At 59.4% G+C, this 22711-nt stretch overlaps 9 protein-coding genes and 1 non-coding gene across 10 annotated transcripts; 3 read left to right on the top strand and 7 right to left on the bottom strand.

The window, feature by feature from the left end:
- The first annotated feature begins 31 nt into the window (after positions 1-31).
- Positions 32-2090, top strand: JDV02_000569 (uncharacterized protein). Its single transcript, XM_047981395.1, has 2 exons — positions 32-795; positions 850-2090. The coding sequence occupies exon 2, from the start codon at positions 870-872 to the stop codon at positions 1986-1988; it is 1119 nt and encodes a 372-aa protein (XP_047837355.1). The 5' UTR covers positions 32-795; positions 850-869; the 3' UTR covers positions 1989-2090.
- A 372-nt stretch (positions 2091-2462) lies between these two features.
- On the bottom strand, positions 2463-3312 carry JDV02_000570 (3-oxoacyl-[acyl-carrier-protein] reductase; the record flags this gene model as incomplete). Its single annotated transcript, XM_047981396.1, has 2 exons — positions 2463-2843; positions 2950-3312. 2 exons carry the CDS (start codon positions 3310-3312, stop codon positions 2463-2465), a joined length of 744 nt encoding a protein of 247 aa, XP_047837356.1.
- A 757-nt stretch (positions 3313-4069) lies between these two features.
- Positions 4070-5159, bottom strand: JDV02_000571 (uncharacterized protein). Its single transcript, XM_047981397.1, has 3 exons — positions 4772-5159; positions 4536-4641; positions 4070-4391 (listed from the first exon to the last, which is right to left on the bottom strand). The coding sequence occupies exons 1-3, from the start codon at positions 4829-4831 to the stop codon at positions 4201-4203; spliced, it is 357 nt and encodes a 118-aa protein (XP_047837357.1). The 5' UTR covers positions 4832-5159; the 3' UTR covers positions 4070-4200.
- A 456-nt stretch (positions 5160-5615) lies between these two features.
- Positions 5616-5687, top strand: JDV02_000572. Its single transcript has one exon. It is a non-coding gene; the product is annotated as a tRNA-Thr (tRNA).
- Positions 5688-6380: 693 nt separating this feature from the next.
- DUR3 (urea active transporter) lies at positions 6381-8631 on the bottom strand (the record flags this gene model as incomplete). Its single annotated transcript, XM_047981398.1, has 3 exons — positions 6381-6675; positions 6767-8424; positions 8548-8631. 3 exons carry the CDS (start codon positions 8629-8631, stop codon positions 6381-6383), a joined length of 2037 nt encoding a protein of 678 aa, XP_047837358.1.
- A 1276-nt stretch (positions 8632-9907) lies between these two features.
- Positions 9908-11043, bottom strand: JDV02_000574 (Lipoyl(octanoyl) transferase; the record flags this gene model as incomplete). Its single annotated transcript, XM_047981399.1, has 2 exons — positions 9908-10688; positions 11036-11043. The coding sequence occupies 2 exons, from the start codon at positions 11041-11043 to the stop codon at positions 9908-9910; spliced, it is 789 nt and encodes a 262-aa protein (XP_047837359.1).
- A 485-nt stretch (positions 11044-11528) lies between these two features.
- Positions 11529-12932, bottom strand: JDV02_000575 (uncharacterized protein; the record flags this gene model as incomplete). The annotated part of the gene is made up of 1 exon (XM_047981400.1): positions 11529-12932. The coding sequence occupies one exon, from the start codon at positions 12930-12932 to the stop codon at positions 11529-11531; it is 1404 nt and encodes a 467-aa protein (XP_047837360.1).
- Positions 12933-14293: 1361 nt separating this feature from the next.
- On the bottom strand, positions 14294-16683 carry JDV02_000576 (uncharacterized protein). The gene is made up of 3 exons (XM_047981401.1): positions 16311-16683; positions 14800-16211; positions 14294-14741 (listed from the first exon to the last, which is right to left on the bottom strand). The coding sequence occupies exons 1-2, from the start codon at positions 16566-16568 to the stop codon at positions 14931-14933; spliced, it is 1539 nt and encodes a 512-aa protein (XP_047837361.1). The 5' UTR covers positions 16569-16683; the 3' UTR covers positions 14294-14741; positions 14800-14930.
- Positions 16684-16933: 250 nt separating this feature from the next.
- JDV02_000577 (uncharacterized protein) lies at positions 16934-18400 on the top strand. The gene is made up of 3 exons (XM_047981402.1): positions 16934-17273; positions 17387-17629; positions 17739-18400. Exons 1-3 carry the CDS (start codon positions 17261-17263, stop codon positions 18140-18142), a joined length of 660 nt encoding a protein of 219 aa, XP_047837362.1. The 5' UTR covers positions 16934-17260; the 3' UTR covers positions 18143-18400.
- A 694-nt stretch (positions 18401-19094) lies between these two features.
- On the bottom strand, positions 19095-21679 carry JDV02_000578 (uncharacterized protein; the record flags this gene model as incomplete). The annotated part of the gene is made up of 3 exons (XM_047981403.1): positions 19095-20927; positions 20989-21564; positions 21617-21679. The coding sequence occupies 3 exons, from the start codon at positions 21677-21679 to the stop codon at positions 19095-19097; spliced, it is 2472 nt and encodes an 823-aa protein (XP_047837363.1).
- Between the last annotated feature and the right edge of the window lie 1032 nt (positions 21680-22711).

The following is a 22711-nucleotide window of genomic DNA, read 5'->3' on the forward strand; positions in this document are numbered from 1 at the left end:
CAGACAAAGCCGTCGCACCAGCAACATCAGCAGCGACGTCTTTCTCCTGTCAAACACCCATCCCACCCCCCCTGCGCATTCGCCGCCCTGCTTCTCCTCCTGCTGCTGCTGCTGGCTGTTGTAGCCCCTGCTTGCTAATCGGCTGTTGGGCGGACTACTTACTCACACACCTTGGACGGGGGGGGGGGGCTTTCGAGTTGACATCTGCTGGCCGCGCCTGGCCTGGACTGACTGACTGACTGACTGACTGACCCGCCCCGCCCCGGTTCTTCACCTCGCCGGTGCTCGGCGGCCGTGCGCGCGGCGTGCTGACGTGACTTGCCTGGCCGGCAAGAGGGCGCCTGGAGCAAACGTCGCTGCTGCTGCTGCTGCTGCTGCTGCTGCGCGCGGTAGTGTGTGGGCTTCCTTTTCGCTTTTGTCAGACGGAGCGGAGGCTGGAGATGGGGGATCGTGGGCGTCGAGGGGGAGCCACTTGCCCGTTGAGTATTAAGACTTGGGGATGCCCGCGCTCATGGTCGAGTTGAGAGGTTGAGAGAGAAAAGAGACACTTTCATCACGAGCATCAAAGATACCCATCACCACCATCTATCTGCCCCATCATCATCGCGTTCATCATCCTCATCAACTCCATCGTCACACACCCTATTGTCCTTGTCGTTGTTCCTATTGACATCGTCATCTACGACCTCAGCATCACCTATCAACACCGTTGTCGTCGTCACTATACGAAGCGCGCCAATAAATCTGTGCTCCAGCCTCACAGTTTACTACAGCGTCACCCACAGCGCCCTTGACGTAAGTGCATTGATAGAGCCTCACACAGTACATTAAATCTGACAACGCCAATAGCTCCTGGTTGCCTAGTCGCCATGCCTCTATCACTCTCCTTACGCTACCGGCGCCTCCCCGCCAAGTCGGAAATCACCTCGGTCGGCGTCTCTCCCTCTTCCACATCCGCCTTCGCCATCTACATCGCGCCACAGACCAACCAGTCCTGGATCGACTTCTTTGACCTAGACACTCAGCGCGGCTACACCAAGGCCACCGGGGCGCACGCCGTCTTCGGCCCACCCGCCTCTTCGCCTATCTCACCTTGCTCCTCATCCTTATCATCACGCATCCCCGGCGGCAGCGGCGGGGGCCTTGCCAGCACCATCACCAGCAGCATCGCCCGCATCAGCGAGAAGAGCATCGCCAACAGTACCAGCGCGAGCCTTGCCGGTAGCGCGCACCGCGTCGCCACCCTGCGCGACTGGACCGTCCAGCTCGGCCCCAACATCGAGTACCACCACAGCAGCACCGTCCTCGTCCGCGACTTCGCCACCGGCAAGACCGCCATCGAGCTGCGGGACGCCGCCCGCGGGCCCGTGGTCTGGAGCCACGACGGGCTCGCCATCGCCGCCGGGGATGCCTCCGCGCGCGGCCGTGTGGGTGTCTGGGACGTCCGCACGGGAGCCCGCATCGGCCGCGTGGTCAGCCACATCGACGACGTCACGCACGCCGCCTTCACGCCCGAGATGACGCTCGTGACGCTCTCGCGGGATGGCACCGCGCGCGTCAGCGACCCGACCACCGGCCGCACGCTCAGCCGCCTCGAGATCGAGGGCACCACCGCCGCCGCCGCCAACCCGCGTCTGCTGGCCGTGTCGCGGGACGGACGCTCCATCGTCTCGCTCTGGGGCACGACGGTGCACGTGTGGATTCCCGGCGCGAGCCACCTGACGTCCTACGACCTGCGAACGGTGCGCCAGACCGAATCATGGCCGCTTTGCGTCTCCCCTGACGGACGGTGGATGGCCAGCCGCACCGAGGACGGCCTCGAGGTGCTCGACGTGGCGTCGGGGGCCGTCGCCTGGGAGCGCAGAGAGGAGGCCGCGTGCATGGACAACATGGTCACGGCGGCGGCCTTTTCGGGAGACGGCAGCGTGCTCGTCCTGGGCAGGATGAGCGGCGCCGTCGAGGTGTGGGATGTGGTGGAGAAGAACTGAGTTGCGGCATGACGAGAAACATGAACTGACGAACACTACAAAAATGGGCCTGGAATGGAGGAAGCGAAATCGAGGCGGTTTGCGTTTGGATATTTGACTGGTTCAACAAGTATGCTCTCAGTCGGGGTGTCGCTTCAACAGTCTGAGTACGTGCGTGGCGTTGGCAAATTTTGCGAATCCGGATTGGATGTTTGGAATATGAGATCTGATGAGCGGATTTACGGTATACTAGGGCTCAACGCTGATTTGGCGGTAATGTGTACATAACCTGGGGTTGGCTGTTCAACAAGTGGTCGCCCGACTTTCGAGATGGTGGTTGTAAACATATCGGAACTGTACATAATTATGTCTAAGAACACTACGCTTTCGATGGCATCAATGGCCCAACAGTGTCATAAGCCGTGAATAAGGAAAAAAAAAAAAACCAAAAGTCCGCGCCAGAATTCCCACCACACGCCGAACGCGGCGGTGTTATTAGACGAACAGACCGCCGTTCACCATGTACGTCTGCCCATTCACCCACTTGCTGTCCTCGCCAGCCAAAAAGGCCACCATGCCAGCCACCTCCTCGGGCTCACCGAGGCGCCCAAACGGAAACGCCTTCTTCATTCCCTCAATGAGGGCCTCCGACTTGCCGCGGTAGAAGAACTCCGTCGACGTCGGCCCGGGGGCCACGGCGTTGACGATGATGCCCCTTGTGGCGGCCAGGCCCTTGGCCAAGACCCGCGTCATCTGCTCCACGGCGCCCTTGCTCGCCGCGTAGAGCAGGTAGTCGGGCGGGACGGCCGAGTTGTGGCACAGGCCGGTCGAGACGAAGATGATTCTCGCGCCTCTGGGCATGTGTGGTACGGCTCTCTGCAGAAACCATGTTAGTTAACTACTTTCTCCCACCACCACAAACAAACGCGCAGCGGGCAGACAGCAGCAGCAAGCGGCTAACATGAGACACAGGCTCACTCACCTGCGCTAAAAAGTATGGCCCCTTGACGTTGAGCGCAAAAGTCTTGTCAAAGTCCGCCTCGGTCGTGTTCTCCACGTTGCGCATGGGCATCGTCCCCGCGTTTGCCATGAGGATGTCGATCTTGCCGAAGCGCGCGACGGCCTCGTCTACGACTCTCGCGAGGCCGTCCATGGTCGACACGTCAGCCTGGACGGCGAGGGCGCGGTCGGTGCCGATGGAGCGCACCAGGGCGTCGGCCGACTCGGTGTCGGAGGCGTAGTTGATGACGACGCTGGCGCCGTCGCGGGCGAGGCGCTCGACGCACGCCTTGCCGATGCCGTTGGATCCGCCGGTGATGACGGCGACCTTGCCGGAGAGAGACATGGCGGGAGCTATGTTGTTGTGCCTGTTGGGACTGGGAGGCGGTGGATTTGAGATTTGTACCGAGGAAGTCGACCAGCTGTTGGAAGGGGGGGAGGTGCTTATACGACGAGGAGGATTGTCGTGGGTGGTGGTTGAGTAACTAGCCTGAACATGAGCCGTACGATTCCGTTGATCTTTTATGTAGATTGAGACTTACACGGACAGTGGAGGCTTGCGGCGCAAAGCCAAAATACTTGTTGCTCTTCGGAGCTGACTGTCACTCTCAGTACATCGCCGTCCGGGCTACACAGTTACTACCGCCGCATCGGAGATACTGAGATGCATGTAAAGCCGATCGCGCGCGCGCGCGGGGCGATCGATCCACATTGCCTGAACGGGCAAACCTGGCGCTTACGCCCGGCAGTCCATGCTCTGGGGGTTTGCTCCTATGTACTCATTTGCCCTGGAGGCCGTGTCTCTGGAAATAGCCTCTCGTCGTGTCGCGATATGTCCGATGTCGTTCGCCACCTTTCTGCTACCAGTTGGGTGATGAGCGATCCCCGATGAGGCGCCGTGGTGCTGCGACCCGGGCCGGGCCGAGAGGGGGTGGTGCTGTTGTTGGTGCTTGAAATGTAATTTACACCTTTGCGCCTTAGCAACCTGGTGCCTTTTGATGTTGTTGGTGACCTTTATACAAATTCAGTGAGATTCAGCTTTGTGGATTGGATCGGATTGATGAGACCCTGGCGTTGACCACGTACATAGCCAGCCACGGTATGTCCATCAGGAGAGCAACACTTCAACTCGAAACCACACAGCCAAACTATTCACGCGACGCCCCGAATTGCAATGCAAATATAATCATTCCATGAATCTGTTGCTGTTATACACCGCTGTCTGTCCCGCCGCCTAGATCGAAAACGCCGAGTACGCCTGCAGCGCGCCAATCGCGCCGACGGGCAGGGCGATGGACCCGAGCCCCCGCTTGGCATAGTACCACCCGGCGACGGCGGTTATGGCCACCAAGAGGCCGGCCATGGTCTTGAAGATGGGTTGCTGGAGGAGCTCGGGGTTCTGTGCCCACGCGTAGTTGAGCAGCGCTGCATCACCGCCATAACCATACCTCGGGGTCAGCCCAACCCGCACCCGAGCATTTGCAACCAGTTGAGGACGTCCACGCTCGTGTTGAGAGGGAGAGAGGGAGGGAGGGAGGGAGGGAGGCGCATATTGTGATTTTTACGTACCGGTCATGACAAAGTAGCCGCTTCCCTCGTACCAGCCGGCCTTGGCGCACGTGTAAGCCAGGTTCGGGAGGTTCTTGATGTGCGGCTGCCAGTCCTTTGCCGAGCGCTGCGTTTGGGGGACAATCTCGTTAGCATTATTTAGGTTCTCAACGCAGCCCTTTTAATTATTTGCTGGAGCGTTGCGCTGGCAGGATAGGATAGTTAGAAAACAAGGCAGCAGCAGGGCCGGCGCGTACCGTGTGGCCCAGGGCAATGATGAGCCAGCCGGCGGCGGTAACTTGGAGCGCTCTAGTCATGATGTTGATGATGATGATGTCCCGCGCGTCGTTGAAAGCATTGGTATCAACCCAAGGTCGGTTTGTGAGAGTCTTGCTTCTGCTGCTGCTGTCTGTTTGTCAAGGCGGCAGGCCGTGGTGGTTGTGGAACGTGGTGCCTCCTTAAAGCCCACGTCAAGCTTGGGGGGGGGGGGCGGGCCCGGAGCGGACCTCGGCTGGCACGCGCGGAGTCGTTCCGACCGCACCACCTGGAGACGTTCCGAAATCCGTCACGCTGCTGGTCCACACGGGAGTGCGCCTTAGCTCAAGGAACTTTGACTTTCTGTGAAGACTTGTCAAGGCAGAAGGCTCGTGGCATCGTTTTTAAGGTTGACGGCACGTGGTTCGTGTAACATGACGCTGCCGGTGCCGTATCTCCGTGCACGCCGTCTGGGGGCGCGCTCGAGCCAGCCAGCCAGCTAGTGGAGTTGATCCGTTTTGCTAGAGACTCTCCCGAGGACTTGCTACGAAGGAGCAGTTTCCAGAAAGCAACCCGCCGCCCCAAGATGTCACCCGGTACCATTGGCCTCACATGAAATATTGTAGATTATCGTCGCAAGAGGCGAAATGCCTGCTCTAAAGAACACTAAGGACCGAATTCCTGCTCCGAGTTCGCAACGACGCGAACGAGGCACAGAGAGTTACCAACAGTTCTCCACTTCATATTAGCTGGGGCAGGCATCGCAGGGATCCCGGTCCAGAACCCTTCCCCGCAGCGCACAAACCTGGTTATACCCTAATACGCCACCTGCATTCCAACAAATCCGCCTCCTTGGCTCAGCGGTAGAGCGTGTCACTAGTAATGACAAGGTCGTCAGTTCGACTCTGGCAGGAGGCAAGCGAGTGAAATCGTTTTTTGCTGCCTCTTTTTGCGTGCTGGGCCATGTGACGATGCGATTTGATGTTCACCATGTAGTTATAACGTTAACTGATTTGCGGCATTTTCTTGTTCCGTCCTGCCCATTTTATTTTTCTTGTTCTTGCAGGTGTCTGTTTCGGTCGGGAGAAGGTTGTGTGTGTTGAGGATGTTGGTGACCCGTTTTGCTGCGAGACACCGTACGAAGTGAATGCTGCGATGATGGGTGTTACGGGCCGCCCGCCGACTGGTGAGAGTGGCAATGACGCGGTTCGTTCTCTTTTGTCGGCAGACAATTTCCATGCACCAAGGCGCCGCCATCGGATGTCTTGAGATATACCTACAGGTTGTGCCTGCGTGAGGCGAGGCTTGTTGCGCCAGAGCTTTCGCTGACGTGACCACTGACGATGCTTGATGTGCGCGGAAGTAGACCAGCGTCTTGCGCACGTATGCGCAGCTGCAACCCAACAACATGGACTTGGATGTAAGAACTGCAGGGCCACTCAATTACTTTGAGCTATGCAGGGACATGCGACCAACAGTGGGCATTGGAACCATACTGTGCATGGTGTTGTCAAACGAGGCGTCTCGGCCCCGGCTCATGTTACATTTTGGATATCACTACGGCTTATCATAAGCGCAAAAAACACAAAGTCTATACCGCAACACCCCCTTTTACGCCTTTGTATCCCGCTCTACCTTGACGGGCGTCGCCGTCCCGCTCGACTCGACCTCTGTCGTCTCGGCCTCGATGACCGTGTGGCGGCGCGGCGCCTTGCCCGTCAACATGACAGTGGTGACGCGAATCAGCGTCGCTCTGCTCTCCCACGCGGGGTAGATGGCGACGGCGATGAAGGAGCAGAAGATCCAGATGATGCCGACGGTGACCCAGCCGGTGAAGAACTTTTTGGAGAATATGTATCCACTCCCGTACATGGGCATCGGCCAGAGGACGAGGAACGACAGTGCCCTTGGGGGCGTTGGTCAGCATGAAGGGTGGCAAGGTGAGGGCAAGAAAGGCAAGTAGGAAGGGGTGGTGGTGGGGGAAGGGAGCGACTAACATGGTAACCGTAATGATGGCTGCAATCTTGAAGGCGCGCTTCAGCTTGAGCTGCTCCTGCTGGTGGTTGGCTTCCTGGGCGAGCTCCCGCTCGCGCTGGACCTCGGGATCCACCTCGGAGCCCTGCAGCATGTCGTGGTCGTCTGCTTTGCGAATCTCCAGCATGGACTGCCAGTCGTACTTGTCGACGCCGAAGACGAGGCACAGTATGGGCACGAAGAGGAGGGGCGACAGGAGGGCGGTGACGTTGCCCGCCAGCATGGGGTCGTTGGACCCGGTGCACTCGACGTCGAGGGCGCCGCACGTCTTCTTGGCGGTGACGAGCCAGGCGACGATGGCGCACACGGTGCCGAGGATGGGCGAGAGGGTGGCGGCCCAGCGGTTCTGGCCGCGCCAGAGGAGGGCCAGGGTGGCGGGGAGGACGGCGGCGGAGATGAGGACGCCCATGAGCAGGTACAGGTAGCCCATGGAGATGCCGTTGTACCAGAGGCCGACGGAGATGCAGCAGATGATGACCGTGTAGACGACCATGCAGATGTGTGACATCCAGATGAGGTGCTTGCCGCTGGCGTTGGGGCGGAAGTAGGTGCGGTAGATGTCGTAGGTGAAGATGGTGGACGTGGCCACGAGCTCCGAGTTGAAGCTGCTGGTGCAGGCGAGGAAGATCATGAGGCAGACGGCCACGGCGCCGCCCTTGCCGGCGAGCGCGAGGGCGCCGTAGGGGAGGGCCAGGCCGGCGGAGATGTCGGCCTCGCTCATGCGGTCGGGGAAGGTGGGGAAGACGGGGTTCGACTCGAGGGCGATGGCGGCCAGGCCGAGCGTCGTGGCCGTGAGCCAGGGGATGGCGAACCAGGCGAGCCCGCCCATGACGTAGCCCGGGAGGGCGGCCACGGGGTTGGCGGCGATGGCCTTGTTGTAGTAGCCGTTGTCGAGGAAGACGGTGCCGAAGTTGCCGACGATGTTGATGACGAAGAAGATGACGCCGCCCTGCGACCGCATGGTCAGGTAGGAGCCCTCGGCGTTGCCGTCGACGGGATGCGAGCGGGCGGCCTCGACGAGGAGGTCGTAGACGCGCGAGGGGCTGCCGAGCAGGTCGGAGGTGGCGTAGGCCTTGAGGGCAAAGTAGATGATGATGAGCAGGAGGGCGAAGCCGTGGACGTAGTCGGTGATGAAGGTGGCCTTGAGCCCACCGACAAAGGTGTAGGTGGTGACGGGCAGGGGGAGGAGGAAGATGGCGGCGACGGCGTGGACGCCCGTCAGCGCGTGGAGGGTGGCGGCGCAGCCGGCGATGAGCATGAGCGAGACGAGGGTGTTTGTGAAGACGCCGAAGACGATGAAGGTGAAGTGCGCGGGGGCGCCGTAGCGGGCGCGGATGGCCTCGAGGAAGGTGTGCGCGTTGGGGGCGCGCTTCTTGAGCGTGATGGCGAGCGTCGCGAAGAGCAGGATCTGCACCGTCGCGCCGCTCGCGTACCAAAAGGGGCCCGACACGCCGTACCGGTAGCAGACGCCCGAGCTCTGCAGCAGCGTCGCCGCCCACGTCCACGACGAGACGACGGCCGAGGCGACGAGCCCCGACTTGACGGCGCGGCCGGCCGTGTTGAACATTTCCGACGTCTGGACCTCGTTGTTGAAGCGCTTGAGGATGTGCGTGATGGCAATCTGTGGACAACAATAAGAAGACTGACTGTTAGCTGGCTGCAGGTTCATGACAACTCTCATCTTGTCTGTCTCTCAAGAGAGGGCGGGATCATAGGGGCATGCGATGCCGATGATTCTACGCACCATGAAGACGGCAAAGGCCAGGCCGAGGCCGAGGATGATGCCATACCCGACGCCTTGGCTCAAGGCAGGGCCGGGGCTCGACATGATGATGATGATGCAGGCTCGACTGACTGGTCTATGAACCGGTCCCTGCGTGGTACGGCTGGACAAGACAATAAGTCTGGGGGGTCAGGCCTCGGACTTTTGACAAGTAGAGTTGCATTTCGTCCACGTCTTGCGTCCGAGGACGTCAAGTTATAGTTAGTCCCCCGTCCTAGCCACTACAGAGGCAGACAGACAGACAGACACATGGCAGACAGAGGCCATTGTGTGTCTGAGACACTATCGCCAGATAAGGCGGCGGCGGCGGCTATCAGAGCTCCCAGCCCATCAGTCATGGGAATAGAAGAGGCAGCACTATGGTGCCTCCGCGACTCGGGAGCTCGAGACGCCCGGCTCGCCATGTGCTAGGAAAGAAACGTGCCCCTCCATGTTTGCGGGATGCCCAGCGGTGCCCGGCGTGGCTGCAATGAGGCTGGGAGCGGAATTGGCAAAGAACGGGCGGCGCCGTATCAGTGCCGCGGACATGGTGGAGGATGTGGATGATAAGAGATCCTGGTGGGCGGTTGGCTTGTTTTAAGACTTTCGTCGATAAGAGACCAAGGCCGGCCAATCAATGATTTGCCGTCCGTCTCGCGCCGCTTATTATTTAGCTGGTACCGCCAACATACATGGATCAACGCCTTACCCACGACATGCGCGAAGCTGTGTCTGCGACACGCACGATTCACAGGTAGGGAAAAGAAGAAAAGAATGAAGAGAAAAAAAGTACAAGTCCATTAGAGGGGATCCGTGGATTCATTGCTACCATGGCCGGTGGTACTCGGTCCGAAGCAACGGCACATTTTCAGCCGCCATCGCTTGCCTCACCTCGAGACTTGTGACTGCAAAACCCTCCACCACTCATCATCACCTCCTCCATGATAAGCCCGCCCCACCGCGAACCATGGCGTTCGTTTGCACAGCACGCACGCAGCCCGGGGTCTGTCTTATCTCCCCAGACCGGCAGAGATGCAGCTTGCGGGGGAAAACGTCCCGTAGTAGAACACTTAACACGTGCCGACCGTAGCAGACGGTGGCTTCGGCCACGGCCGGCGGCGCAGCGCGCGCGCGCCGGCGGCCCACGCATGATTCACGGACACCACGCTTGTTCGATGGTCCCGGTGGCTGTCCGTGCCGGTTGCTTGGCCGGGTGCCGCATTTGGTGCCCTGCGCCTCAGACCGCCATGGTGGTTGTTGGCCATGTGGTCTGCCGTCCGACTTGATGCGCGTGCATAGTACCTGCAATGTGTTGGCGCACATGTGTCGTGCGACAGCTGCCTCACCTCCGCAGTCCGTCAAACGTTCGCTTAGCCTCGTCAAGCATCCCCTCTTCAAACAGCCTCGCCCACTCGGCAGCAAGCTCCCCGGCGTCCCATGCCGCCTCTAGCCTTCCGCCCGCCTCTGCGGCCACGCTCGTGACTGCCTTGCCCTCCAGCCCGCACGGCACGAACCGCGCCCACGGATTCGTCTCCTCGCTTCCCTCGACTGGCAGGTCCACGTTGAGGGCCAGGCCGAGCGCCGTCACATAGCGCCGATGGTGCACGCCCAGCGCCGCCATCTTGCGCGGGCGGTCGCCGGCCGCATCGACCCACACGCCCGGCTCGTCGCGCACCGTCGAGGCGCCCACGCCGAAGCGCGTAGCCAGCAGCCGCTGGGTGGTGGCCTCGAGATGGCCCGCGTACGAGGCCACGCCGTAGCGTGCGTACAGCGGCGAGTGCATGTCCACGACGGGCCATAGGACGAGCTGCCCGGGGCCATGGTACGTCGTCAGGCCGCCGCGGTTCGTCTTGCGCACCACGGGGACGAGGCGCTCCGACGCGCCGCCGGACCGCCCACGCACCACCAGGGGCTGCTGCAGGTGCGCCGCCTGCGCAGGAGTGAGGTCGTCCTGCCGGCGCCCGAGGGTGAAGGTTGGCGTGCACTCAAAGGAGATGAGCAGCGGCCTGGGACAACGCGCGTCGCGGCGCTGCGCCTCGGTGAGGGCCTTCCATGCGAGCATGCGGCCGCGGTGTTCCTCCTGCACGGACTGGGCGTCGTCGTAGCTGACGAAGCCACCGGGCCTGTCGCTTGTCAGGTGACGATGCTCAAGGACAGACAGGCGGCGCGTTTGGAGCCATTGTGCTGGCGGGGGGCAGCGTAGCCGAGGGGGGGTAGGCCATGGCGAGAGGAGAGGGCTTCGTGTCAGCGCAGACGCGTGTCTCCTCATCCTCGTCTCTGGCGAGCGAAGCCTGGCCTGGCGACGGGACGGGGGCGCGTCTGGTGGTGCAAGGTTGTGGTGATGATGGCGACTGGACGTTGGGGATGTGAAGGGTGTGACGATTTGACCCAGCGCTGCTCGTCAATCGCTGGCGTCGGTTTGGGCCAATGGCTGTGGTGGTGGGTCTTGGAAGGAATTACAGCGACTGACACTCCCATTGTACCGACCAGACCTACCCACCCACTGTAATTACACACGGCACACGCTGCGGGAACTCTGAACATACACTGTACAAACTACAAACCCAAGGCATACTTCTCGTTGCCGACTTCACCCGTTCGACAATGCCGGCGATTTCATCACGGACGGGCATTCTGCCCCTGTCACCCGGCATATCATCTGTTCACTCTACCAAAATTGGCAACTGACTACACAAGCACAGCAGTGACGTTGTTGCATGAGTTGATCGGTGACCCCGCGCCTCGAGAAGAAGCCCTCTATGGCCACCTCTTCCGAACACGCTGTTCCCCAACGTCAAGCTGCCACGCACACACAACACAAAAGAAACACTCCTCGCGAACATGCAGGCTCCCCGAATGCCACGGAACACCTCAGCTGGTCCCGCTTCCGCAAGACTCGTCCAGACGCTCCGATGGCGGCGAAGAGGCTCGGGGTTGGTGGCGGCGCCTGATCATCGAGCGGCTTAGGCGGCGACGGTGTTGCTGCGGCGGCGGCGGCGCTTGCAAGAGTTGGGCTTCTTGCCGGACTTGCCGCCCTTGGAGCCGGACTTGGCCGTCTTCTGACTGCCAGCGGACGACGAGCCAGCCTCGCCGTCCTCGCCGTCCTCGTCGCTGCCGCCCTTGCCGCCCTTGCTGCCGGTGGCCGAGCCGGCCTCGCTCGCGTCCTCGGCGTCGCCTCCCTCGCCGCCGGAGGAAGCCTTGCCCGTCTTGATACCCTCGGAGGTAACCGTGACTTCCTTGGTCTTGGCTTGGATCTTGACCGTGAGCTCGCTAGTGACCTCCTTGACCACCTCCTTCTTCTTCTCCTCGGACAGTTCTCCCTGGGCCTTGGGCAGCACCTCCTCCTGCAGCTTCTTCATCGACTTCTCGCACTCGGGGCTCGCCTTCTTCACCTCGACGGGCTTCGACTGCTTGACGTCCTCTTCCTCGACGCCCTTTGTGATCTTCTCAACCTTGGGCAGTGTCTTGCGGTCCTCCTCGGTAGCGGCTCTGGTGCTGTTGCTGCTGCTGGTCAGGGCCAGATTCTCCTTCTTGTTGACAAACACGACGCCCATGACCCCGCCCTTGAGCTGGAACCGGAATGCCGTCTTGTCGTATTGAACAATGTTGACGACTCGGGACTGGCTGCTCTGCTCGGTGGTGTTGGTAGACGTGCTCTCGTCCGCTCCGTTGCTGGACGTGCTCTCGTCCGCTCCATTGCTGGAAACCAAGACTTCCTTGTTGTACGAGCACACCGAGACGCTTTCCACAGACTTGTATTTCTGGATCGTCGCCTCAAAGTAGGCGTCCAGGTTGAAGTTGGCATCCCCCGAGGTCTCAGGCGCGGTGTCGTTCCCGCTGGGGCTGGGTTCTTCAGTTGGCGTCTCCTCGGTCTTGCCGAGGTTCTTGTATATTCCAAAGGTGACGTCCCAGATCTCCTTGTCACCCGTCGGGTTTGCCAGAACAATCGCCTTGCCCTTTTTCTGTGCCGCAGTCCATTTTTTGACTTCCTCAGGCGCCATCTTCTCCTCGCCCTGCCCGCCCTGCTTGCAAGCCAGGCAATCCGCCTGGGCCCTGTCGAAGTCGCTCTCCGCCTTGCCCTTGGGCCAAAGGCAGGGCACGTAGCCCTTGGGGTCGGCTTCTCGGCCACTGTTGCAGAGGACCGCCCGGGCCTTTTCCCACTCGCAGGCCCCGTGCTTCTGCGAGTCGTACTTGTTGATGGACTCGAGCTGGCCCACTGGGTTGACGCACTTCTTCCCGGACGTTGTCGTCGCAGTGTCAGCAGGGGCACCCGGTGCGCCGGCGCCGGTAGAGGCACCCGATGCGCCAGGAGCGGCGCCCTGCACGGCGGCAAGGGCCAAGCTCGTGATGAGGAAAAGCTTCGACATCGTGATTTAATCAAAAGGAGAGAATGGTTTTAAAGGTTAAAAACGAGTGTACAGCCTAGCCTGTCTAGAATCAGAAATTCTTGTGCCGACGGATCGAATGAATAGCAACTGTGATAGACCGACTTGAGAGGCGGAATGCAGATGAAGCAATCATGGGCAACAGTGGCTGCTATATACCCATCCATCACTGGACTGCTCGCGCTTCTCGAGGCTGCCGCCGGTAGAGTAGCCATCCAATGCCAACATTTTGGTAGGTAGCCCCGGGATCACAAGTCTCAATCGAAGTGGTGCATAACATCATGCGTCTCATCGAGAAAGCCAGTCTCCCGGCAGCGCCTCATGTTCCCTGTCGAGCCTCACGCGGCCACGACGCACGACCTCGACGCAATCATTCACATCTATGTTTGCAAATGGGATAGTTAGCCACCCGCCCCAATTTGGACAACCTTATGCCGTCGCCACACGCTGCGGCGCCTCAACCAGACGTTTGTTTGTGGCGCTCCACCGGCCCTGGTCTACCCAAAGCCAATTGTCGGCGTTAGCGAGTGCAAGTTCATAATGCGACTGCATTACTTCAAATATGAGAGGGTTTCAATTACACGGGATCCCATTACCCCTTCTCCACCGTCGTGCTATTCTCGTGTAGGTTTCGATGGCGGGGGGCAGATCCTTGCCCTGTTTCCTGGCAACATCCCTGCTAGTCAGGTCAATGCCGAGAAACCTTGACGACTAGTTACCGAGTACCGACATCTCTGGATGTATGTAGACGAACCTGGGATCATGAGCGAGCCGCTGGTTCGTTCGATGCCGTACGTGTACCAGGTGGGCATGTCGATAGGCTTCGCTCCAGCTCATGCACCAGATTCAGGGCTAACGAGTCAGGTCGCTTTGTTATGCGATGCCGTACGCGTACTCTGATGAGATCAGGCTGACTTCCCAACGACGTGCGTCATGTCGTTGTTAGAGTCAGCACGACTCGAGTGTACTTGCAGGATACGGCGCAACGCGCTGTATTCATGAGGCATGATGTATCGTTCAGGTGACAATCAGATCCCGGCCCGACACTTCTGCTCAAAACACCTCGCATATTGGCAAACTTGCAGTTGTCTTTGAAATTGACGTCGCTACATGTAACCCCTTTTGGTGCGCGGTGAGGGAACGTGGTGGTTCCTATGCTTGGACCTGGCACACCAGCCCAGTCCGATCACCATAAAAGCACATGGTCGGCCATTTGGAGAGGCAGCCTACACGCGTAGTCAAGTTCTGGGTCTTACCAGACAACAATGGGAAGCATGACAACGTCAAGCATTCATGTTCCAGCACCTGTAGACTTTAATCCTGCATCGGATGACTGTTCGTCAACCTGAGGTCAATAGCTGGGTAACGCATTGACTATCCTCCAAGCGCACAGCCTCCACCTCCAGCTCTCATGCGCGTTCATGCAGGACCGTAGACATGGATACACGGCTTGCGCGTTCGTGTAGGGCACAGTGCTATCCATATAGGTACATGCATGCATGGAGGCTCTACTACGAGGAGGTCTTGGCGAGTACATGTAATACGAGGGCGGTGTTGCGAGCACGCGAATCGCTAGTCGTCAAGACGGGTGGGCATGGTCGATGGTCCCGGTTTGCAACCAGTGGCCCGGCACTCCTCTTGAGGCAACGAGCAATTTATTACTATCCCGGCTCCAGTGCAAATGTAGGTTATGACAAGCTCAGATCAAATTTGAGCGTGCGTCGGGCTCGGGAGTCGATGACAATGTATGTGCTCGCGAGAGACTCATTCATCGAGGGGAACAATCTTGGACTGCTTGTAGAGTCCTGTGTTGGTGAACGTTGAGAGTTGAGTATAGATGTACACATACATGTTTGTTGGTGTATGACTTTTTGGACGCCTGTTTGCTTCATTCGCTATGTGGCCCGCGCTCTGACAAACAACAATCTTAGTTCTTGGGACCCAGGCTCCGCCATCCACCCGTCTCTCGTCCCTGGGCTTCTACAGACTCACACCTGCGTCCTTGACTTTGTATCCCTGGCCGTTGATGAGCTTCTGCTCGCGCTGCACGATAGCCCTGGGGAGGCCGATGCCGATGCCGAAAAAGACGAAGACGGCCCACTTCCAGCGGAACGGGTTGATGGCGACGCAGAAGACGAACCACCACACGAGTTCCAGGTACGTGAAGAAGTCAAAGGCGCCGGTCGGGCTGCTCCTCTTGAGGAACTTGGTCATGTCGATCCAACGCTCCATCCAGAACGGGCTCGGGCGGGTGAGGGGGTCGGTCAGGAACATCAACAAGATCCTCGTGTAGATGCCAATGTGCCAGTTCCCGACGGATCCGATGGCGGACACGTACGTGCAGTTGATGGCCGATACGCTCGGGTGGACGGTCGGGAATGTCTGCAGGTACCAGTTTGGCGGCTCATAGGGGGGCTTGAAACAATCTTCGGGGAGGAAGGAGAGAGGCGGTCGCTTGAAGCCAGTGGCCATGACGACAATGTCGGCGTCGATGACTTCCTCGTGGCCGGGGCCGCCCTTGGGCACGCCCCTTGCCCGTCGGTTGACCTTGACGCCGCCCTCTACGAACTCCTCAATGTCTCCGCGCACCCATTCGGCCTGGCCACGACGCAGCTTGTCCATGACGTCCGAGTTCACCATGGGGGTGTCCTGGAAGAGCCCGCTCGAGGGCGAGAGGTCCTCGAGGTCCCTGTAGAACAGCTTGCGGAGCAGAAACTCGGGGATAAAGGACAGCCTGGTCTCTTGGCCAAAGATGTTGAGGCTCAGAAGGGTGTCGGCGATGATGTTACGCGGAATGATCCATTTTTCGCTTCTGGAGAGGATGGACACCTTGGCGGCCTTTGCCGCGTCGGCAAACTCGAGGGCCTCGACGGCGGAGGCGCCGCCGCCGATGATGGCCACCTTTTTGTTCTTGGCGTCCTTGCCGGTGAGCTCGCTGGAGTGGTAGATTTCGCCCTTGAACCTGTCCATGCCGGGGATGTGAGGCATCTTGGGGGCGCCGCACGTGCCGACGGCGGCGATGAGCCCCTCGAAGCGGCCGTTGGAGGTGTCGTTGACGATCCAGCGCGCCTGCTCGTCCTGGTACACCTTGTCGACGTGGAAGTTGAACTTGGTCTTGGAGTCGAGCCGGTAGCGCTTCCACAGCTGCTTGACCTGGGTGATGATTTGCTGGCGGTCCGGGTAGCCGCGCTCCCACTTGACCGACGGGTGGAAGCGGTACATGATGCTGTGAATCTGGAGGCCCGAGGTTTCGTTGACTCTCTGCATGACACCCTTTTCGTCAGCTTGCACTCATGAGGAGACCAATTGTTGGTTGATTGGAAATCATCTTGATGGGGGGATGGGAGTGGGAGGGCGTACGCTCCAGATGCCGCCGACGGCATTCTCGTCGGCGCCCGCCTCGAAGATGGTCACATCGAAGCCATGCCCGACGCAGTGCGCGGCGGCGGTGACGCCGGTGATTCCGGCGCCGATGATGGCGATCTTGGGGCGACCCAGCGCATTGTCGGACTTGGGAGGGCTCGGGGAGAGCGTGTAGGCGATGACGGTCTGGATGAGCTGATACAGGAAGAGCAGCGGATGCAGGAACATGGAAGCGGGCTCCGACTTGGAAGCCATCTTGTTATTGTTGTTGGTGGTGGGATAGAGGGAGGAAAGGGGGGGGGGGGGGGCGACAATGCTTTACAATTAGCCACAGCCCGTGAGAGAAAAGAAAAGGGCGTGCGCTTGGGGGGCTGGAGAGGGGGAGAAAATCATAAAAATCGGGATTTCCTCGTAGCCTGGCTGGCTATAAGTTTGTTCCTCATTGTTAGCCCCAGGCACAGGAACTCAAATGGGCAATGGCGTTGGCATTGGGGGCGGGCGATGGATGCATTCAATGGCGGGTTTCCATGAAATCGTGACGTCACATTCACATGTGAAAGAGCTCTCATGCAAAACAACATTTGAAAATGTGGCCCCCCCCCTCGAACCAGACCAGACTGGAGCCCATGACGACAAACAGCTTGACTGCCGGCGGAACCTTTTTTATCGCAGCAGGCTCAATCAATCCCATCCCATCGTCCAACGCAATCGAATACGAGGTTGCTTTGCATGTGAAGTCTCCTGACGCCCGGCACACATATCCTATCTCGCCACGTCCTTAATTGGGCCATCAAGATCCCAGGGTCCGTCGGCCCGCCGTTTGTCTGCTTCTTTGACCTTTTTGCCGTCCACGTCCCCTTCTATTGTGTGTCCGTGCAGTTACGCATTGAATCATTTTCCATCCTTCACCGCAGTCGGATCAGGTCAGACCCAGCTCTGCCCCCATCATGGAGCACCCAGGTGAGTTCAATTGCTTGTCGCCGTCACTACCACGTCCCCCCCCAGCCCTGGCTATGGACATAGAGATTTGAGGTGCAGCTTCGAGACTGACTTGACCCCGTGCGAAAATATAGTTCGTGAAATAGCATCCGTGGTCACGACCCTGACGACGGGCAGCGTCCAGGAGCAGCATGACACTCTCACCAGCTACTTCCTGCCACACGCATCCTTCACGCACCCGCTCTGCCGCGTCCCGTCCTTCTCCAAGGGCACCATCCCCCTGGCCCCGGGGCTCGAGTCCCGGTGGCTGCTCCTGTGCATTTACAGGTGGTACAGGACTCTGAGTCCCAGCATCGATATCCACATCGACTCTGCGGGTAAGTCTTGCCCTCCCCCCCTCCGTGTCTGCTTGCGTCACTCATCCAGTGGTGCATCCTTAACAAAGGGTCCCTACCTAACCTTTGACATACATATCTCTACTGTTAGTGTTTGATCAGCGCTCCGGCCAGCTCTTCGTCTCGATCCGCCAAACCTTTACCCTCTGGTTCATCCCCCTGTACAAGGCCCCCGTGAAGCTCACCACCATCCTCAACCTCGAGCAGCACCCCGCGTCGGAGACGTCGCCGTCGCTGTCGCGCAACAATGGCAGCGCCGCCAGCAGCAACTCGCTCGCGGGCCCCGGGCAGGAGCGCCTGCGCTACTTCATCGCTCACCAGGAGGACCTGTACCAGATGAACGACCTCATCCAGTTCCTGTGCCCGTGGCTCGGCCCGCTCTTGTGGTTCTTCTGGCAGCTGTTCAGCACCGGCCTCTGCGCGGTGGGATCCGTCCTGCTGCTGCCTCTTTATCTCCTGCTGAATAGGGGGGCCAAGGCAAAGAAGGTGCAGTGAGGCGGCTTATCTCCCGCGAGTGTTGAGTGAAGCGGAGCGAGTGAGTTTGGGCGGCTTCTATTGCTGCATGGGCGACTGTGGACTTTTTGCTGCAGCAAAGGGGCGGGCGGGCGCGGGCTCTTGCGCTGGCCGCGAAGCCGCCCTTGCAATGCGTACTATTCAAAAGTCTCGTGACTGCGAGATCTGTACTTCTTCTTACATGCTATAGCTTACTATATTGGGCCCGAAAAGGTACTATTGCCCGTAACTGCAGTTCAAGTCCTATCACGACCACATGAATGCCTCCGATCCTACATGTAGCTCGATACGAACACAACAGGTTTGGCTGCGACCCTCCTGCCGGCTTCCGCATGAACTAGCATGTAGGACGGCACGGGCTGTAAACAACCAGCATCATCTGGCGTCCGCCGGTGTGCATTGTAGCTACGCACCCCGCAGATAGTGACCTGCGGATTGAGAGAAAGATGCATACTCTTTCACATGTTAGACGGGAGAACGGCCTCAGTCCAGATTGCCTGGAGCAGACGGCTCATCATGACGATATGACAGACGACAATGCCCGCAAAACGGTCCTCTGCAACCCTCAGGGGGAGAGGATGAGGGTCCAGCGATGGGTCGATCGGTCGGGCAGCGGCACAGGCGCGTCGATATTTGAGTGACCGCGTACAGCAGCGTAGCAACGTGCGTTCCGTCTCGTTTCACGGTCCAAGTCCCCCGGCCACGTCACGATGCGATTGGTGGGCTCTTGTCCTAAAACTTTTTCCTTTCCGCCTCCATGCGTATGCTCAGTGGATGTATGTGGATATCAAAATAATTCAACCTTTTTCTCATCATCACGACGATTCGACTCCAGCACGCAGGGTATCAAGCAATAAACCGCCCAAAAAAGAAGAAAAAGAAAACAAGAATTTCACCAGCATGTCAATGAATGTGCCAGCACCCCATATATCATTCAACGCAAGGCAATCAGGCCGCCCAGATCGGCATACTCTTCCTCGCCCGTCTTGCCGTCCAGGAACGCCTGCATGGCCGTCCAGTCGCCAGAGTCCCGCGGCAACACCCCCGCTACCTCCTCTTCGTCAATCACGAGTGGCAGCGGCACGCTCGCGCTCGCCTTGCGGCGGAGTTCCGGTCCGCCTCCCATGAGGCTGTGCCGCCGCGAGATGCCCGCTCCGCCACCGCCGCCGCGGGAGAGTATGTTGCGGCCCTCCTGCTCGACAAGGTGTCCCAACGACTTGGCGTAGTTGTAGCCCTCAATGGCGGCACTCAGCGGTCGTCGTTTGATGGAGTTGGACCTGGATTGCCCGGGACGACTGGATCCGTCATGCTGACTCCAACGTCGGGAAGGCTTCGCCGGCATCACGGAGTCCACGGGGTCGCAGGACATGTCTGTGTCTAAGACGGGTGTCATGCTCGGGCTCGGTATTGTAATAGATGAAGCCAGCGTGTCGGCCGGACTGCCTACGGCCGTGGTCTGTCCGGCCGAGGTTGTGCTCGAGTCCGATCGCGACGCCGATGCCGTTGAGCCGCTCCTACTCGCCACGCCCACCGACGTGTCCAGTCGCCGTATGGGCAACGACTCTGTCCGAGTCGGTGAGTCAAAGCTCACGCTGTTGGTCCCGTTGCCGTAGCCATGCACAACTATCTCGTGATACACTGGTTTGCCTAACCCGCCCGCCGTCACGGGTGGCGTCGAGCCTGCCGACGAAGTGGCCTGTCGCAGCCTCCTGACCGACCTCCGAAGTGTCGAGCTGCGACTCAGTGCGTGCTTGAACGAGTTGGAACGCGATACATCTGATGAGCATGACGCGGGAAGCGACAAACGGCGACTCCGCGACGGCGGCGGTTGCGGCGGGGGTGGCGTCTTTTGCGTCAGCGCAAAGTAATCGATGTCGGGTTTTATCTCCATCATGCTGTTGCACCACGGCATCTCATCGTCCTGGGAGCCAAGTGCGGGGTCAGCCTGTCTCCTTGCCGGCTTCTCGATATCCTTGGGCTCCCTCCACGGAAGCACCGCATCTAGAGGTGCGGATAGCAGATACTGTGCCTCCTTCTCGTCAGATACCCCAGCAGCCGGGCTCGTAGCCTGACGCAATGCCTGATGCACCGCATATATAAGTATCCAGCGGACCTTACGCGCGTCCAGCAGCGAAACCCTCTCGTGTCGGTCCGCACGGCTCGGTGCCACGACGGACGCCTCCTCGAAGCCCCGGTACGCGCGCACGAGATCGTTTTGGAAGATATCCTCTCTCCAATGCGAAGCCCGCACAAGCGCCGCGTGCTCAATCTGCCGCTGGTCCGCTTTGGTCTTGCTGCGCGGGAACCACGAAATGTGCCGTGTCGAGCCTTGGGCGGTGCCGACTTGCGGGAGGAGAGGCAGCGGGTGTGGCATGGGATCGAATCGGTTCCTCGCATCGACCGCCTGTATCAGCTGGAGCGTGCATATGCCGCCTACCGCAGAAGACGGCATTAGATCGAAAGGGCCGGCAGTGTACCCGTCGTCCTTGAGCAGCGCATGCAGCGCGGCAAAGTCCTCGGCCAGGACGCGCAGCACGGCAGCATCGAACCGCCGTGGAGGGTAGTATCCGAACTTGGCACTGTAAAACGACAAAAGAAATGAGCGGAACCGGTCAAGATGCATGCGCGCTCCGAGGGGAATGCCGATGTGTGCCTCAGATAGCTCCTTGTCCAGAAAGCTACTGAGCATCGTTGCGCTGCGTTCCAGTCGGGCATCCAAGTCTGCCCGTTTTTGCCTGATGAGTTTCCTGGTCGCTGAAGTCATGTTCTTTCGCTCTGTCTGTCAGCTTGCCGCATATGGTGCATCTATGTGGGACAGTACAGCTTACCGGAAACTCAGTACTTGAGGACAGGCTCTGCTTCATGCCGACGCAATGAGCGAACGCCCTGAGGTACAGAGTCCGCAGTTGAAACGCCTCCGCTAGGTATAACATCGCCAGTGCATAGTCGGGCTGGTTGGCTAGTGCCAAGTATCCCTCTTCGCCCATGTATGCCAGCAAATCGCCAACATTGTCCTCGCCGGCGGAGCGAAACTCGTGCATGCTGTGCAACAAGCCCACCAACGCAGCGCCCAAGCTTTCCCCGACCACAGAGCGCCCGAGAACCCAAGCCAGAAGGTTTCGCATCGCAATGTGGTACTGCAGAGCCTGCTGTTTGTCACCTGTTGGCGGTGGCGGAACATACAGCTCAACCATCCGTCGGGGATTCAAGCGATACCAGCGCATGATCTCGTCAGGGGACTGCGGGCGGCGTCCATCCGTGACAAGGAACCGTTGAATGAAGGGATAGCACTTCTTCGCGAGGAGAGCGGAGAATGGCAGTTTGAAGGCTGGGTCCCGTTTGATACGGCCCTTGCTGTGCAAATAGATGAGGCAGTTGCCATCTCGGACGCACAGATCGGGATCCTCGTCGTGTCTGTCAGCACGGCATGGCGGTATGAGTCCCGAATGATCTTACCTGTCTAAGAGAGTCCCAGTCTCTCCATGATCGCTTGGCCCCGTCCCACTGCTTCAACATCATCGGCTGGCTGAGACGATGCGATCTCGTGCTGCTACTACCTGGTCGCGACCCGACCCAGGAGACACCAAACGAGTGTGCCATCTACCTCAGCCTTTCACCTCTCCTCGACAGTCTGCCAGAAGAGCCAAGGATAATAAATGATCGGATTGTATGTATATTTGTCAACGGCCCGCTGCCGTTGTATGGCTCGTCAGGCTCGGGAAGAGCTTCGTGTAACCCGGGTCTGTTGGTCGCACGGCTCGACTCGCCTCCCCGGCAGTCCGCAAGGCCGAGGGTCGCGAAATGGCGGCTATGTACACGACGATAGGCCAATGTCCAGGATTCGATGACGCCGGCTTTGCCTCGATTGGCTCGGCTTGAGAATCAGGACGCCAGGCCGTCCTTTGCCATCTCGGCCAGCCTGACAGTAGGCGTCAGGCGGCAGTGTCCGTCCGTCCAAGCCAGAAGCTGAGAGAAATAGAAGCAAAAGGCTAGATACAGGATCGGGAGAAGAACGCACACCGATGCATTGCGTACATGAATCGCTGTAAGCAGTACCCACCGCCAACATGTCGCGCATGCTAACCCCGACTCATCTACAGACTAAAGTTATTATGGCGGTCACATCGTCAGTGTGCCGGGAAACCAGGAGCAGGGATACCGACGCAAGTACAACTGCGGCAGCCAGCAGCCATGTCTTAGGCCCAATCCAATGAAACGGGCCCACTGATCCCTGTCGGTGCGGACATGAAGAGAGACATCCACGTTGCCGCGTCGTGAGCTGGCACTGGGGGGGTTCTGGCCCAATCCAGGCTTGCGACCTGCGACGAGACGCAGAGTCGCTGGTTGCCGACGACCGCTGCCCTCTGCATAGCCTCCTCCCGATCTCCGGTCTTGTTTGAGCTCGGGGGAAGAAGCTGCAGTTGGCCTCAAAGGCGTCTGGAGTCTGGACAGGCAAGAAAAATAGAGGGCCTTCCAAGCGTGCAGGGGTGCTCCTTGAAAATGTGGACAGTGCTGGACCGATCCCCTGAGCATTGTTGAATTAGACGAGTC

Source organism: Purpureocillium takamizusanense, chromosome 1 (genome assembly GCF_022605165.1).
Source record: "Purpureocillium takamizusanense chromosome 1, complete sequence".
In the NCBI taxonomy this organism is placed as follows: Eukaryota; Fungi; Ascomycota; class Sordariomycetes; order Hypocreales; family Ophiocordycipitaceae; genus Purpureocillium; species Purpureocillium takamizusanense.

Bases quoted from the DNA above. Each gene is read 5' to 3' on its own strand.
- JDV02_000569 (XM_047981395.1), top strand. From the start codon at position 870: ATGCCTCTATCACTCTCCTTACGCTACCGGCGCCTCCCCGCCAAGTCG.
- JDV02_000571 (XM_047981397.1), bottom strand. From the start codon at position 4,831: ATGACTAGAGCGCTCCAAGTTACCGCCGCCGGCTGGCTCATCATTGCC. The intron at 4,642-4,771 runs GTACGCGCCGGC...CCCCAAACGCAG, and splicing joins TCATTGCCCTGGGCCACACG to CGCTCGGCAAAGGACTGGCA. The intron at 4,392-4,535 runs GTACGTAAAAAT...GCGGTGATGCAG, and splicing joins CGGCTACTTTGTCATGACCG to CGCTGCTCAACTACGCGTGG.
- JDV02_000576 (XM_047981401.1), bottom strand. From the start codon at position 16,568: ATGGCTTCCAAGTCGGAGCCCGCTTCCATGTTCCTGCATCCGCTGCTC. The intron at 16,212-16,310 runs GTACGCCCTCCC...GGTGTCATGCAG, and splicing joins CCGTCGGCGGCATCTGGAGC to AGAGTCAACGAAACCTCGGG.
- JDV02_000577 (XM_047981402.1), top strand. The intron at 17,630-17,738 runs GTAAGTCTTGCC...CTCTACTGTTAG, and splicing joins TATCCACATCGACTCTGCGG to TGTTTGATCAGCGCTCCGGC.